At 35.0% G+C, this 16,276-nt stretch overlaps 3 protein-coding genes across 3 annotated transcripts in view; 1 reads left to right on the forward strand and 2 right to left on the reverse strand.

Annotated features, from left to right (window-relative positions):
* LOAG_06872 (hypothetical protein) overlaps positions 1 to 2,149 on the forward strand; it is a gene marked incomplete at both ends in the record, with an annotated part of 2,578 nt that extends 429 nt beyond the window's left edge. Inside the window, 4 exons of the mRNA XM_020447268.1 lie at positions 422 to 581; positions 962 to 1,152; positions 1,346 to 1,565; positions 2,042 to 2,149. Coding sequence (XP_020302484.1) covers positions 422 to 581; positions 962 to 1,152; positions 1,346 to 1,565; positions 2,042 to 2,149 — 679 coding nt within the window. The remainder of the gene's footprint in view (positions 1 to 421; positions 582 to 961; positions 1,153 to 1,345; positions 1,566 to 2,041) is intronic.
* A 1,084-nt stretch (positions 2,150 to 3,233) lies between these two features.
* LOAG_06873 (hypothetical protein) lies at positions 3,234 to 6,184 on the reverse strand (the record flags this gene model as incomplete). Its single annotated transcript, XM_003142409.1, has 6 exons — positions 3,234 to 3,356; positions 3,528 to 3,590; positions 3,894 to 4,109; positions 4,624 to 4,824; positions 5,140 to 5,373; positions 6,032 to 6,184. The coding sequence occupies 6 exons, from the start codon at positions 6,182 to 6,184 to the stop codon at positions 3,234 to 3,236; spliced, it is 990 nt and encodes a 329-aa protein (XP_003142457.1).
* A 6,547-nt stretch (positions 6,185 to 12,731) lies between these two features.
* On the reverse strand, positions 12,732 to 13,795 carry LOAG_06874 (hypothetical protein; the record flags this gene model as incomplete). Its single annotated transcript, XM_003142410.1, has 3 exons — positions 12,732 to 13,139; positions 13,410 to 13,465; positions 13,642 to 13,795. Coding segments are annotated over 3 exons (618 nt in total), but the record flags the coding sequence as incomplete, so codon positions are not given.
* Positions 13,796 to 16,276: the final 2,481 nt, after the last annotated feature.

The following is a 16,276-nucleotide window of genomic DNA, read 5'->3' on the forward strand; positions in this document are numbered from 1 at the left end:
AGAGAGAGAGAGAGAGAGAGAGGGAGAGAGAGAGAGAATGGGTTTGTTTCCAAAAGCTTTTTAGAATGATTATAAACTTTCTTGAGGAAGAGAGAAAGACTAAAAGAGTGGCTTCACTTCTAAGATCCATCTTTCATAATAGTTATAAACTTTCTTTGTAAAAAAAGGTCATTGGTTCAAGTGCTTGACAATTCACGAATGAAATTACTGCAAAACATGTTGCTTGCGTAAGATTAAATGATGCGAAAATTCAAACAAATAGACTTATAACCATTGAATACATTTTTGAATTGCTTAATTAATTAACAAGACGAATGAACAATTGGGATGGAGTAATCAATGAAATAAGTGGGAATTAATTAAAATAATTGAATTTGTAATCAGATAAGTAAGCGAATAAATTAATTGATAAGAGTTGCAGTCAAAAAGTAAACGAATTCACCGGAAGGTTGCACGAATTACATGTTGCCCTCAATGAATTCCAAGGAATTTGCATATTTATTACTCAGTGTGAAAAATTAAATGGCGAGCTGGAAGGTGAACGTCGATCACATGCTGACGAGTTGCGACAAATTAATCAGGTGTGCAAGTTTTGATTTCAAATTAAAACTCTTACTTTTCCCTCATATGAGTATAATATAAGGCACGATGGACTTATCTTTGACGTAAATTTTGTTTCGTTTTGTGTCACCAATTAATTTCGAGAGCGACATTGCTTTGCATTATGAACTCGAAATTTCTTAAAGCAAAGTCTTAAATTTATCAAAGTGAACTTTTGAAATCTTCAATAATTTGTGCCAGAAGTGCTAAAGAACCTTTACTGTTAAGGTTATTAGTGTCAAAAATATGTCCAATAAAACAAGTCTTCATACTGGATAGCCGATATTACTCTCGAATTTCATGGAACTCATGGCTCTTACCTTTTATATTCCATTTTATGAAGTAGTTATCGTACTTTCAGGATATAAATCATTTGGAAGATACTTTCAAAAGTTTGAAAAGTGGAAATGATGCTAGAAAAGATAGTATTGCGCAAAAGTATCGTGAGATTGAGCGGGATTTGAATCACACTAATGAGATTTTATGCGAAAGCGGTATTTCGGAAACAAATTTGCTGACAAATGAAATGCTTTTCCCATCACAATTTGATGAGTAAGGAGCATAATTTTTTATGTTAAATAAATTTAATAGTATACACTTGGCGGAATATATTTTTTGGAAAATTCCGGATTCTGAAACAGATGACAGGATTTAACTTGCTAGAAAATAAGCTATTACGGAAACTTTAACTTCTTAATCCATATAGCTGTTTACTACAGTTTTATAAATTTGTCACATTCTTCAGAGTGATCGACAACAGTGCTGCAAATCATTTGGCTCTAACGACACCGCTTGTCTTGAATCAGTTATCGCACCTTTCATTCTTGGAAATGCTAAATCGGCATCGGAATCATATTCTGGAAGCTTCCGATCGAATTTTATATACATCCGGTGGTGTAACAGCCACAGCTACTGTTTCTATGAACAGCATTATATCGGCTATAAGTGAACCAGCCAAGATGAAGGTAATATTTTCAGGAACTTTTCCAAAACATAATTTTAAATAATTTTGAAGTCGTTACAACTAAGAACTGAAACTGTGTTAAGAAACTCTGATTAGACTTAACCAAACAAAGCAAGGATTTAATCAAATGACCATCCCACCCGACTATCAGAATCAAATCACAATCAATGATTCAGTATATGTTTATCGATGACAAAGAAAAATTGGATTAAATTGTTTTGGGAATTAATCATTTCGACATTACTATAGGAGAAATATCCAAGTTGAACTTCTAGAGAACAGTTTTCAATCGGTTCGTGAGTAGCTGCATTGACATCATCCTTAGCTTTTGAAAAAAAGTTTTGAAATATTGACATTTCATTTAACGAGATTTCACAAATGTCAGAATTTTCTTTTAGTAGTGTAATTCTTTACGAATTCATGCGGCAGTTCAATTTAGCCATTCTTTTCATCTTTCTTTTTGCTAAATAATTGCAGAAATGTCAGTCCTGTGAACAACTCATCCATCGAAATGCTCCCATATGTCCACGTTGTAAGACGAAAAGTCGATCGAAATATTCAAAAAGATCCCGAAAATTTGAATAATCAGATTAAAATATTGCTGTTAAACATGTTAAACGTTGCTTACTTTTCCTCACAGTTAAGTATCACTTCATTTTTCACGTGTGACGGTTTTTCACCGTAATTGGCTTATCTTAAGTGTATATGCGACAAACGGGGAAGTAAAAGGGATGAAAGTTTCGATGAAAGTATATCAGAAACACGAATAATAGTGCAAGCGGTACTTTAGTAAGAGATTTCCAAACTGTAAGCTACTCCATAACTGATGACAATTTATGTCGTAGAGCAAAGAAAATGTAACCTGTTCTGGGAATGGTCACCGTGCATGGAAACTAACTGTTATCTTGAATCAGTCATTCCTTTTACACCATTAACGATTTATATTGTACATGCGATAGGTAATAGAATTTGAAATAACGAAGTAACCTTTAACCTCGACTTCATAAAATTATATGATGGCATCAATCTAAATTTAACGCTTGGTTCTACGTGATGGATCAAATACTATCTCAAATATCTAAATGGTTCTCTCATTTCTTCCAAATAAATTTCATTTTATTCCCTTTATTCAGCTATACTATTTATAGATTTCTAATATTTCAAACTCAAAAGAATGAAATTGTTTCAAATCTCTTTCTCCACTGGATTTATTCAATTGATTATTTATGTATGTAACAAAATGATTCATCACTTTAACGTTAATGATAGAAAATAAATTACATAAATTTACAGTTACACAAATTTCTGCGGTGATAATAAAGTTTTTTTGAAATAAAATCAAATTAGCATCCGAAGGCTAGCAAACCATCATTTATTATCATTGCTGCTCTTTGTTGATGTCTGACTTCGATTCGGTACCACTGACTGATAAGTGAAGAAGAAGGTAAGAATGTTTCTCGGGAGAAGTGAATGGTAGAAGTAGCAGTAGCACTACACATAGGTGCGTACAATAAATGATACAGTTAATATCGCACATACCAATTGAAAGGTCAATCAAATCTTCTATTTCGCAGGTATGTGTGCGTAAAAACGAGAATACTTCAACTTTGAGATGAGCTGGTTGTTCTAACGTAGTTAGATGGTTAACCGATAAGTAAGATCGATCCTATCAAAATGTATGCGATACCTTAACAAAAGCAACAAGATATGAGTATGCGGAGGAGAGATAGTCATAACTTGGTGATCGAGCGGTTGTTGCATCCGAAGATTGTGCACAACACATCGAAGCACTCTGAAAAATACACTACTAATTCAATGGGATTCAATGGTATTAAATTCAAAAATAAGCATTTAACAGAGAGAATTCAAACGAATCTGTCTGCAGTATGAGATTGCATGTAAACAGCAAGACTTACTTATTTTCAAATGATTTTAAATTATGTACAAAAATTTTAAAACACACTCTATTCTCCATGGATTGCATTGAAAGATCTCTTGATGGCAGATAATCATTCCAATCTTCTGTCTGCAATATTTACTATTATTTCAAATTTCAAATTGGAATCCTTAAATTTGAAAAAGGAAATGTAGAACTTGGATTTTGAGTAATTATCCTATCTACTCCAAATTGGATATTTTCTTAATCTCTCTGCTCCCAACGGGTTTATCTGTAGATTCAAATCAAGACAATGGACCTGATAAACTTTGCTAGAGTCCTTTCCATTTCAATTTACAATCAGTTCATGCTTTTCTTCACGATATACGACGTGTTAGTTACATTATTTTCATATGAACTAATTTGTATGAATTTTAAGATAAAATATCATACTCGTAGAAGATCATCAAAATGCCGATTTTTGTTTCTAACAGCAAATGGTGTTATTGCATCTTGTTGAAAATGAGCAGCTTCAATATGTAGATCTTGGTAAATCGGTGCTAGTTCGATGTGCAACCTGGGGTACATATCACGTCGTGATAACCTCATTGTTAATTCGATGTCATCCCGAGGACTGGCGAAAAAATTCTCTACCACTTCATTAAGGCACTGCAGTTCATAATGAATTAACATGAATGCATTTTTGAATAAAAAGAATTAATACAATCTAAAAGGAAATAAGTGATCGGCAAATTAGTGGCAAGTTATGTAACAATTAAGTTGCTAATACCATCCAATGGTCACCTGTTGGTCAAAATAGCTTTCGTTGAATGTAACTTGTATCTCTTGCTATGAATGATACTGTGGTACTATGGCAGCAGTAAAAAACAAATTTTGGACTCAAATTTGCATGGCGTATCTTTAAACTATTTCAGGCTTTAATTATTTTAATCATTCTCTGATTTGTTGTTCTTTTTAATAACATCCTTAGCTCTTGAATATAAAGCTATGACTTTCTTAAGTAAAAGTAACTTTTTTTTCAAATTCAAATTTGTACCGAAGTCTGAAAACACTACTTGTTTAATTGTTTAACTTCTTTCAAGAACATCATTCGCATATAACATTTTTTGAAGCACAGCAATCTAAGCGATTAATTTCAGGTCTTGGAATTTTTACTTTGTACCTTCTTGGTGAGCAGAGTTTCGTATAGCCCCCATAATGGAGGAGTTGGAATCGCTTGCTGATTCTCGGGTGGCACTTCCTGTCCGGTAATCCGACGATTTAATTCAGTATCAGTAATAACTCGCATCTTTGCTATGCTTGAATCATCTTCCAACAACTGTTCTATAGCCATTTTATGCAATTTATGGTTGGTATTTTGCATCTGCAAATTGATTTTGCTATTTTAAATGCATGTATCTTGATAAAGTAAGTTTGCATTTTGGAAATTTATTTTAAAAGTTCCAAAACCTTCACATTATTAGATTAAAGTTGACTATATCATTACCATTTATCAAAGCTTCATCAAAATATCACTGAGAGCCTCATATAAGTTTCTTATTCATACGTAAGATAAAGATATGTAAATACAATAATTATTATAATTTGTGTCTCAAGCATTCCATTGAATTTTCGTTTTACTTAGGATCTGTCTGTAGTAATGTCGGAATCAATGAATGGTTTCCTGAATAGATCTTACATATTTGCTGTTAATCTTGGCTTTTTCTAGTGAATTCTCATTCATTGATTTGATAGAATCGTAGGAAACTGTTCCAGAACTTTGTGAATATGTTCCAATCACATCGGCATCGTAAGATTGCACATCATTGACTTTCGTTATCATGGCGTTACGCTTACTGATCTCTTTTTCCGACTTCTTCAATATCTCTTTCTTTGGTACTTTCTGTGATATTTCTGTTTTCGTTGCTTTTCCCTGCAAAAACATTTCGAAACATACAGGTACACTGTGTCCATCTGAATCTACAAGTCCAAAATTGACAATAACATTATTGCCCTACAGAATTCACTACAAAATAACAGGACTACCTCCTACATCGATGTAGTATTGGTAAAAGTGGTCCTAGGTTTGACATACTTATTCTTAAAAATAACACCTTGAAATTATTACACAGAAAAAATAAATGACCCCAAAAAATATCACAGTGTACAGATATGAATGTTGTTTTTCGTATTCATAACGAAACTTAATTACTTGCGCAGAACAAACTTCCAAATTCATGAATGGTTCTAAAGGGAATAATTTTGGCAAAGAAAAACTCTTCCAATTATTCAGAATATTTTATGGAATCCGGATTCACAAAAAACCGAATATATTTGCAAAAAATTCATATATTTTCGAGAATAATATGCTAAGAGATTTATAAATAGATAAATTTCAAAGTAGTTTTAAAAGTTGGATTAAGCTCAGGGTTAATAACGTTTATAATCCCATATATTTTATATCTTCAACTATAAGTTATCTCAAAAATTATCCTTCCAAAAGAGCATCATCATGATACTAAATTAATTATCCCATCAATTCACTAGTATCAATAATCAAATGAATTTCGTTTGACTTCGAAAGAACTTACGGCAACATAACTTGAAGATGCTTGAAAGGTTGCATTTTCAAAAGATTCCGGTGTAGCATATAATTCCATTCGCATAGCAGAAGTTAAATTTGCCGCTGGCTTTTCCGGTACCAATACTTTGATGACATCTTTCCTCTTCTTCGACTTAGGCATATAAATTGCTTTGTTGTCTTCTGGATAAAAAAAAAAAAGAAAACATTTCAGTGAATAAATTTCCAGTTGACTAAATTACTTTTAAGTGAATTACCTCAGACAAAAATATGAAATAATGAAATGAACAAATAATCAATACTGTATGCTTTTATAATTCCTCATTCTATGAAAGATATTTGCATAATTGGGAAGATTTAGTCATTTCAAGCAATCATCCTTTTAACACTTCTCAAATATTTGCACAGTATGCTGCTTGATAATATATATCATAAGATGGTCTTCTTCATCTCTGATAATGATAATGAATTCCAGGACTATAAACCAAAGATTCATCCTTATTTCATTTCATCATTTTAAGCTGTAGAACTCATTGAAGTACTTATTCTGGATTGCATTTAGTTTTCGTTTTCGCTTAGCTCTATTAATTTGTCATTAATGTTTGTCTCAAGCATTTAATGATTAATTCAAGTCGTTCAGTACCATTTTTGAAATTCTCGATGAAGTTCCAGAAAAAAGAAGGAAATGTATTGAACTTCTTTGTGTTGAACTGTTGAACTTATATTCGTTAAACAATAATATTTGGTAAATTTAAAATTTCTAAAATTAATAATTGTTTGTCATTTGTCGTAACAAATATTTCACGCATTTCTCTTGTTAGTAAAAAATGTACCATTGCAAAAGAAATAAAACGATATTTCGATAACCGGAACGGCCTTTTATCTTCATTAAATTAATAGTAATCAATATATTCTAGAATTAATAGTGCAAGATTTTAAGAGGGAAATCTGTCGAAGTGTCTTTATAAATCGGATTTTGATCATTGCAGCAAATATCATCATCAGTAATTCACAGGGAATTCATGAGCTTCATTATTATCATTCCACAAAAGTTCAGTTTAGCGTACCTTCCTGTAAACATCTTCCGGATTTGTAAATGATGGTGTCTACAATAATAATGTATCCACCTCATTCTTTCCTACTGTAACTTTCTTTATCTTCGGAAAGCTTTCCAGAACTATTTTACTTCAACCAACATCAAAATTTAACATTGTAATACGTATTTTGAATACTTTCCAAATAGAAAAAAAAATTTTTATCAATAGGATGTAGTAACTGATGCACGAATCCTAGTGTACTACTAAACATTTACCATTGTATACGATACCATCCCAGAGAAAATGAATCATTAATAAACGGTATCGGTGTTCCTGTTGTATGATAATAAATTACGGTAAGTAGGATAAGAGAGATCGGAGAATGGAAGAGAAGAGTTAACTTTCTCCTCTTCTCGTACTGCTTCCCAAAATTTTCCCTACTCTTTTTACCCCTCTTCCCCACACCTCCCCTATACATTATCATACCTCTCTCCCACCACACCATACACCACAATATCAATTACTTCCTCCGCCATCCTAAACTTCTCACCTTCTGTTCCACTTCACCGACAAACGCCTCCTTAGTTGTTAGAAGAATAAACAATGAAGGAATAATTTATTATTTCAAAATTGGAATCATCGATAATCATCGACAATTCCCTCAAATTATCTGCTAATTTGCTTTCTTCATTTGATTCATTTATTTACATAATAAATTATTTCAAACATATTTTTCGTTTTATTTTAATTTCTGATCTTTTGTGTAAGTTTTGAAACTTTATCAAAACCAACTCCATCACATTTTCCAGCATATCCCATTCCGTTTTGTTTCTCATTGTAATTCCAAAAACTGATGCATCTTTCATTCACAACAATGCTCCGCCATTCAGTAAAATGCATTTCTCGCTAACTGCAGGCTTTTTCCCAATAGCAAAGAAAAAAATTCACATCTGTTACGAAGTGCTATATCAAATATATTTTTTTAGTATCACGAAATCCTCTAGACAGCAATTTTAGATCAGTTCTTAGAAGGTAATAAAGGAAACATAATTGGATTTTTCGGTCGAAATCTTTCATGATAGGAAAGAGATTCATTTGAATTTTGAAGTTATGTGCATTCCCTCTTCCTCAAAATGTGGTCAAATGACACCCTTTTTTATTGCAGTTGTTTTATAATCAGGACACCATTGAACTGGTCGATGTATGCTGGAATGTGGCCTGTCTGGAAGGAATTGTAATTTGTATTGATTGGTGACAGGATGTGTCCCTGATACCCGTCATCTTGATGAAAATCCTTTTCTAAACCTCTCCGTACCCATCAACACCATCCCGTATCAGGCTGTACCGCGGTAGATTACTAGCTACAGCATTATATGGCATGCACAGTGATTTTTTTCCCTCTCAATAACGATGAAAAGAAAGAAGAGAGCTCTGAATACGAAGAGATGAAGGCAAATGATTAGAAAAGAGATTTCGTCGATTAGCCTAACAGACAACTATTTGACCGTCTTCCTCTTCCCTGTAATTTCACATCAAAACTTTGACGATGACACTGTCGACCCAAACTCTCTCATCAAAGTTCCACACTTCCTCTCTCATCTGCAACTACCTTAAGTTACGAATTTTATCCCTTTCAACTAATATTCACAAGAATTTTCGAAATCAAGTTTCACTATTGTTGCCAAAACTCTTTCGTAGGACAGACTTCAAATCATAATTCGTTAAAGTTAGAATTTAGAAAATCTTCACCCAATTCCCAAACTGAACGAATTTTTCCTCCGCGTTATCAATTCATAACCACAAATACCGGACCGGATCTTTTCGGATCGATAACATCAGATAAACTCATATTTTTGCGCATGCCCTTCAGCCTTTATGAAGATTTTACTCCTAATGAGAAAATGAAAAATGAAATTGCAGAAAAAAAGCCACATAATACCAGAAAAAAAGCTTTAGGCTGGGTTGGTTCCCGAATGTTCTCTAACATTTTATTTTAGTACATATTGATGGATACTGCAGGAAAATCCGTCTTTTTCTTAATTCCACATCGACTAACAGGTAAAACCAATAAAAGAGCCATCTTTGAAAAGAAGTGAAATGCTAATGATTAGGTCCTTGGATGCTGACAAGGTTTTGACACATTTCCATCAGGGTTTTTGGAATTTTTGGGCACTGGTTTCAATTCAAGCAGTTGCAGTTTGAAAATATTATGCAAAATCGTACTGCATCGGGAATGAAAAACTACCTAAAGTTGTCCAAGATGAAAAATGGTGACGAAAATCTCTTCTGAAAACAAATGGTTAGTGTTTTTGTGAAAATTTGCAAACAGTTCGCTCCAGAAAATTAAACTTGTTTTTAACAACATTACTTTCAGTTCATTTCACGTCCACTTCTGCCTGTCTACGCTTTAAAACAATGTTTTCCCTCTTGTCTAGATCGAACAATGTATAAGAGTTCAAGCCAACGAAAAGTGTCGCATAAAAGTTGACGTACCTAGGAAAAGAAAGAAACCTGCAAACCTGATATCACTATTTAGAACACAGGTGAAAATCCGACAGTACCATTTCTTGCAATATCATGTCTTGCACGTTTATAATGTTTGAAATCTGCGCTTCTCCCCTTCATTCTAGTTTATCAGTCCAAACTTTGAAAATTTTGAAGTTCTTTAAATAATAGTGAGCAACAAATCAGTTATTCATTTTTCTACCATAAAAATTAGAGAAAATAGAAGAAATGTAAGCAATAAAAGAACCGCAGGTAGTTCCACATGAGCTTTAAACTTTGTCATTTCAATTTAATTAATGAATTTCGAAATTACTATTAAAGTTTGTAGTTTAAAATGGCAAAAAAAAAAAGTTTCAAGATCGAATTGCATATTGCGGGGATACAGTTCAATCTAAATATGGAGATAAGAACCGAAAATGAAAAACGAGAAGGGGAGGGGGTTGAGGAAAGGATGAAAGAGAAGAGCGGGAAGGATGGCATATTCTGTTTAATTTACTCCTTTACTTCCTCTTTGCACATTCCCCAAACAAATAAACGATATTGCAAAAAATTTGGTGCCATGCAGTTCCTGGAGTTTCCACTGCTCCTATCCTCTCCTCTCCTCTCTTGTCTTGTCTCGTCTCGCCTTGTCTAGACTAGTCTGGTCTGGTCTAGCCTCAATCATTACTAATACTACTACTACACTACTACTACATCGAATGAAAATGTTACTGACTACCATCCACCCTATAAATACCACAGTGGTAATTTGCTATACCTCCATCCAACATTACCCTCAACTATCATAAAACTACTATTCTGATAGTAAAGAAAGAGTACACTCATTTATTCCCTAGATATTAGACATTGATACGTTAAATGATGAGTACTCTTTTTAGCATTCAACCTCATGACACCAACTTTTCAAAATGATAGGTTAAAAAAACTGTGTGAAAGAAATGTGAGAAAAAAAGATGTTGCCATAGTATCTCTGTTTCTCTTCGCTCTACTTTCTTGACCCAATTTGTCCTCCCGCCTTCGCCTTTCCGCCGTCCTTACCCGTCGTCATCAGCATTTGCCTTTTCGCTACTGGGTTACTGTAATCCACCCATCCGATTGCAATAACCAACCATACAGTTGTTGTCGATATACCAAATGTAAATTATTTTCCAAGACATTATAGAAAAAACGCGAGAATTACACATTCGAATATATACATATATATATATATATATATATATATCACAGTGATGAAAAGAAAAATGTCACAGGAGCAACTCCACCCATCAAATTTAAATTAAATTTCTTTCCAAATCAACTTCCTATCTTCCATTATCAATAACAAGCTAAGATTTCCGTACCAAATTGTCATTTCTAAAAAGATGGAAGTGAAACAACAAATTTTACATGTCCAAAAATTTCCGAACTTGCGCAACCAAAATTTTCAATCAATGGCAAATTTCTTTTTCAATTCACTTTCTCATTCCTCAATTACTACCAATGCAAAATAAAACTGATCGGGAATTTCGAGAAAAAATATCTATTTGCTTATTGTGTACATAAATGAAAAAATGCAAAGAATAAAAGAAAATACTTCTATTTGTTAGATGGCAAAAGACACAAATCCTACACATACATTCACGGGTCACACTTATCTGTAATAGACACTAGATGCTCATTTACGTACATGGACATACAAGTCTATGGATGGAATGGATGTGTGTATGTGTGTGTTGTGCGCACTACTGAAGAAACAGTTTTCCCCTTCACCCTTTTTTTCATTTTCCTGTCCCCTTTTTTATGCTCGTATACAACAGCTACAGAACCACAGATCGTGGCTGGAAAAATGAGTTTCTGGCAAAAAAACAAAAGAGTAGAAGAAAAAAGCGTCGAAAAAATGAAAGAGGGAGAAGAAATAAAAGTAAGAGAAATCACTGAAATGTTTTGCTCCCAAAGAAAAATGAAAAAATTTTTTGAAAAAGACAACTTTCTTTCTTTTCCTTTTTCAGTTCCCTTCAACAAATTTAACTAACCTCCACAGGAAATAAGTTTTATTTTTCTTTTTTTGTTGTAGACGACGACGAAATCGTGCAGAAACCATCTCGCAGGTGTTTATTTCTGAATATTGTTTCCTAAATTCAAAACTGAAAGGACGAATACGTCTGAAGTTGTACTTTTTACTTTTACTTTCATAAGGAAAAAAAACCAGGAAATAAATATGTACTTTCTTCGAACACTGTGGAAATTGTTTTCACACCAACACACACACATATACACAAAATATCTTGACAATTCCTCTCCCTCATCTTCCTCCCGCCATCATGATAGTATTAACTTCATGGTAACAAAAATACAAACTGTTCCATTTCGCCCTCATATTCGAAGTTTTAATAACTGCGATCGCCTGGATTTACCCACTCAACATTAGGCAGCCACCTCCTGATTTATTTGACATTACTCAAAGTAGCGTATCGACTTATGAAATACATATCGGATAACGTGACAAGAAACCGAATATATCAAGCAGGATACTGAAAAATGCAAACAGGCAAACATAGTACAAGGCATAAGGTCAAATATATCGTTGTTTATATATACATATACATACATATATATATATATATATTTATGTATATATATATATTACTTTTGGTGGAAGAATTAAATAAATTTAACCTAACCTTTGCAATTGTGAATGGCTTTTGCTCAACAAGTGATGAAAAGAAACAGTGCGAAATTTCAGTTGCCAAAGCATGCTTCATATTTATTAGTTTCATTAGATAAGTTTGAATTTAACTTATCTATGACATTTTGACACAGCATACTTCTCTCAATTAAATGAAACATTAAATGTATAAGGATGCAACACTATCACTCCCTAATTACCATTGATGTAAGCCATGAATAAATTTTAATTTGCGGAATAGAGAACCCGAAAAAAGGTCACGTATATTTAGCTTCCAACATATATGACCAATTCATGTTGTTAGTATGACGTGTTTGTTATTAGCGAGGAAGAAATGAAAACGATTAGATTGTTCGAATCTTACAATATCGTCTAAAACAACCAACACTGGCTTTAGACTGTTGAGAAATTGAGGACTTGACGAAAAGAGTAACAGAACTACAAAGACAGGGTCACTGCCCTTCCACAAAGTTTGTTTTTTAGTTGTTGTAAACCCCATACAATCACTTAAAGACGAAACCAATTTTAAATGGATCTCGTGCAACCAGTGGCCGCCGACGACTATTTTCGAGAATAAATGTCTGCTGCGATGATCCTGAATCAGGGCGTTTGAAAGAGTCGCTCATTTTAACATTTACTGACTGTAACAATTGTTGCTTTTTACTATTATTCTTCCCCATACTTCGCAGTACCACTGGTGTATGTCGTTTGGCTTGTTTATTTGGTACGATTCCTGGCGGAACAACTATTTCATCGCTACCAACAATCGTCATGTTAGAACGAGGAGCTGGCTTATCTAGCGTATCCGCCAAGCAAAACTTCGCGATTAATAGCTTTTCACCGAAGAGTTCATCCAGATGAGGCTCTACCGTATCTGTACTTTCAACTTCCGCTTCTATGTAATCGGTTTCCTAAAAAAATACGTAGATTCAAAGGAATTGCTGTAGAGATCGTTAAATGTTGTCCCTTATCGCTTAAAGGACTAATGCAACAACCAAGGTATGGGAAGCACCATCTCATCCAATTTCTTACTTCCCAAACCACCAAAAACCATCAACAAAGTGTGCGAAACCTGAAGACCTCCGAATCACTGTAAATTTACCAACAGCATCAAAGATGACAACTCCTAATCCAAAGAATTCCAAAAGAATTACAAAAAGCCATTTGCAGGGCCTGATTACCTGAATTTCTTCGGTTCCGTTGAAACCCAAATGCCAAATAAGCGGCGCTTCAAGATCTACAAATTTCATTTAAAAGTATAATAAGAGATGGTAAGAAAAGCATTAGTATGAAGAAAAAACAGCTACCTGTTTCAGTAACATTCGCAGTAGAATGAATATAGCTTGGTACAGGTCGGATACTACTTGTCTTTCCGGAGATTTGATATGATAAATTTGATATGATCGAAAGGACCTGGACCCTGAGGTGCTCTTGCTGTGACGCCACGTACTGTCGCAGCAGAGGTCTCAGGGAAAAGGTCGCAAGCTTTCTTTGGATGGGGACGAAATATTAAGTGAAACAGTAAGAAGCTGAGGAATTCTGAACTGGGAAGTTGCAGTAAACAACACTAGAAGTGTTGAGGTGAACAAAAGTATGATCGATGAAATATCGTGGATGACCTAAAAGACGTAGAATGCCAGAAACGTGGAACATGGAAAGATATAAGCACCACTGGCGAACAACGCATAATGTCGCGATCCACATATACGACGTATGCAGAAATGACACACAGCAAAATGTTTAAGCTTGCCAAATCTACATCAAGGGAAATCCAAAAATTTGACGCCAGACATTGCACACACTATTAAAATGATAACCAGTCAGACAATTACTTCGACTACAACACTCTTACAGAAACTATCCGAATATGCAATTCTCATTGGATCGACATGATGCCAAAATCTAATTGACTAAATCGGTTTTACTGTTAAAAGCGCTGACGAAGTTAGCCAAATACCATGCAAGAAAAATCGCAATCTGCAGGGAATCCGTAATTTTATCCTCTCAATACTTAAAAAATGATGTACTTACTAATGCTCTGACTGTCAGGGAGGCTTTACAGCGCTCCCCTCCCTGTTCATCTTACTATCACCCATCAGGATATTCCATTGTAGAGGTAATTGACGTATATACTACTGCTACTACCTTACAACGATAGCAGTCGACGTGAGATTTCCAACATACCGAAATTGGAAACAATGAGACAAGTGGGAAGCGGAGAGGGGAGGGGAGGACCTCGAAGCACTATCGGATGGTTGATGAGATGCTGCCACTGTGATTCGACACACACACACACACACACACATACATACATACATACACAACATTCATACACAACATTCACACACAACACACACACACACACGATAAATGTAGTCCAAGAGAAGAACAGAAGGGCAGTTGTGGGAAATGTGAGCAGCATGCTGAGTTTTGCATTTATGCCTAAAATTTTTTGGGGCTGGCACGCCAAGAACGGAACGAGGACGGATGGGGCAGCGCCCGGCACCGGCAACAGCATCAGCAAATGACCCATCGACGACGTCGCCCCCTCCTTGAAGCCGTCGCCCACCAACATCGGCAAAATCGTCGCCACCTGGTACGACGTACCCGACCCAGACATTTTCTTCCCCTCCTACTTACATACATACAGCGAAGTCTAACAAAACTAAAATACATGTACACATACACATACATACATACATACACATACGCACACACACACACACACACACACACACAGACATAGGATGGCACCTTCCGATACACACCGACAACACTTACCCCTACCGCTCGACCCCTCAAAGAACCTGACACCAAAGATATGATAGAGGAGGAATAGCGGAGATAGATACACTTTCTTCCTCTCCCTTCCTGTCTCTCACCTCATCTAGACTTGATGTTCGGTACAAGATTCCTTTATCCCATCCTTTCCACTATACGAATACCCATAAAAATGACAAATTTCCGGTGACGTATTCCATCACGTCGAGACAGCGAACAATGTTTACCATACAAAACCTATTCTATCTCCTTTTAACAAACACCTGGATAATCCCAACCTGACACGAATCGCGGAAAAGATATACACCGGGCGGTGTCATATTATCCCATTCTTTCCTAAAATTAGCGATTAGATAACCTGCTATCGTATCGGTAATTAAGACACAAAACATGGACACAAATTCAGACCAGACTACTAAGGACCGGAGAGAAATCCTGTCCAGTAACATCAATACCATTTACAGGAAATGACTGTAAGTTACTAAGCTCCCACATTCTGTCCATCCTAATAAGTTATCAGCGTCTAAAAGTTCCTCTCAGAAATTTCCAGGCACAAAATCCTCGAAATGAGAACAAAAAACCGACTGACTTCTCTCCCCTTTACAAAATACCCTTCAGTAGACAAAAATACCCACAAACTTATGCATATACACATGTGCACACTTTACACGCACACATCACTTACACAAATACACATATCACGTATCGTACCATCAAAGCATGTGTGTACATACACAAAGCCCACATACACCGAAGGACACACTGGTACGTAGGAAGAAGTTAAGATTTAAACGACAGCCTTTGCGCTACTGCAATTGATGCACACCACACACATATACACATACGTACGTACATACATACATACATACATACATACATACACACATACACATACACATACAGATAGAGATCAGCAGTAGATTTAGAAAAACGTAATTCCATGACAACACTGACTTACGTCAAAGTGGAAGACTGGCAGATATGCATATTCCAAGCGTTTCATTCTATGGTGGAGTCGTTGAGGTGAAAGAGAGATGAGAGTGGATTCATTTATAATTTGGTAAATGATTTCATAAAGTTACTCATCATTTCTTTTTTACTAAGCAATACCGGACAGGTGGCTTACGCGAACACAGACGTTCGCTCAACTCATATACACACACAGACACACACACAAATACACATATGCACACACACACACACACACACACACACACACACACACACACACACACACACACACACACACACATACAACAACACACAC

The sequence above is a fragment of the Loa loa genome (assembly GCF_000183805.2).
Source record: "Loa loa unplaced genomic scaffold supercont3.42, whole genome shotgun sequence".
Classification (NCBI taxonomy): domain Eukaryota; kingdom Metazoa; phylum Nematoda; class Chromadorea; order Rhabditida; family Onchocercidae; genus Loa; species Loa loa.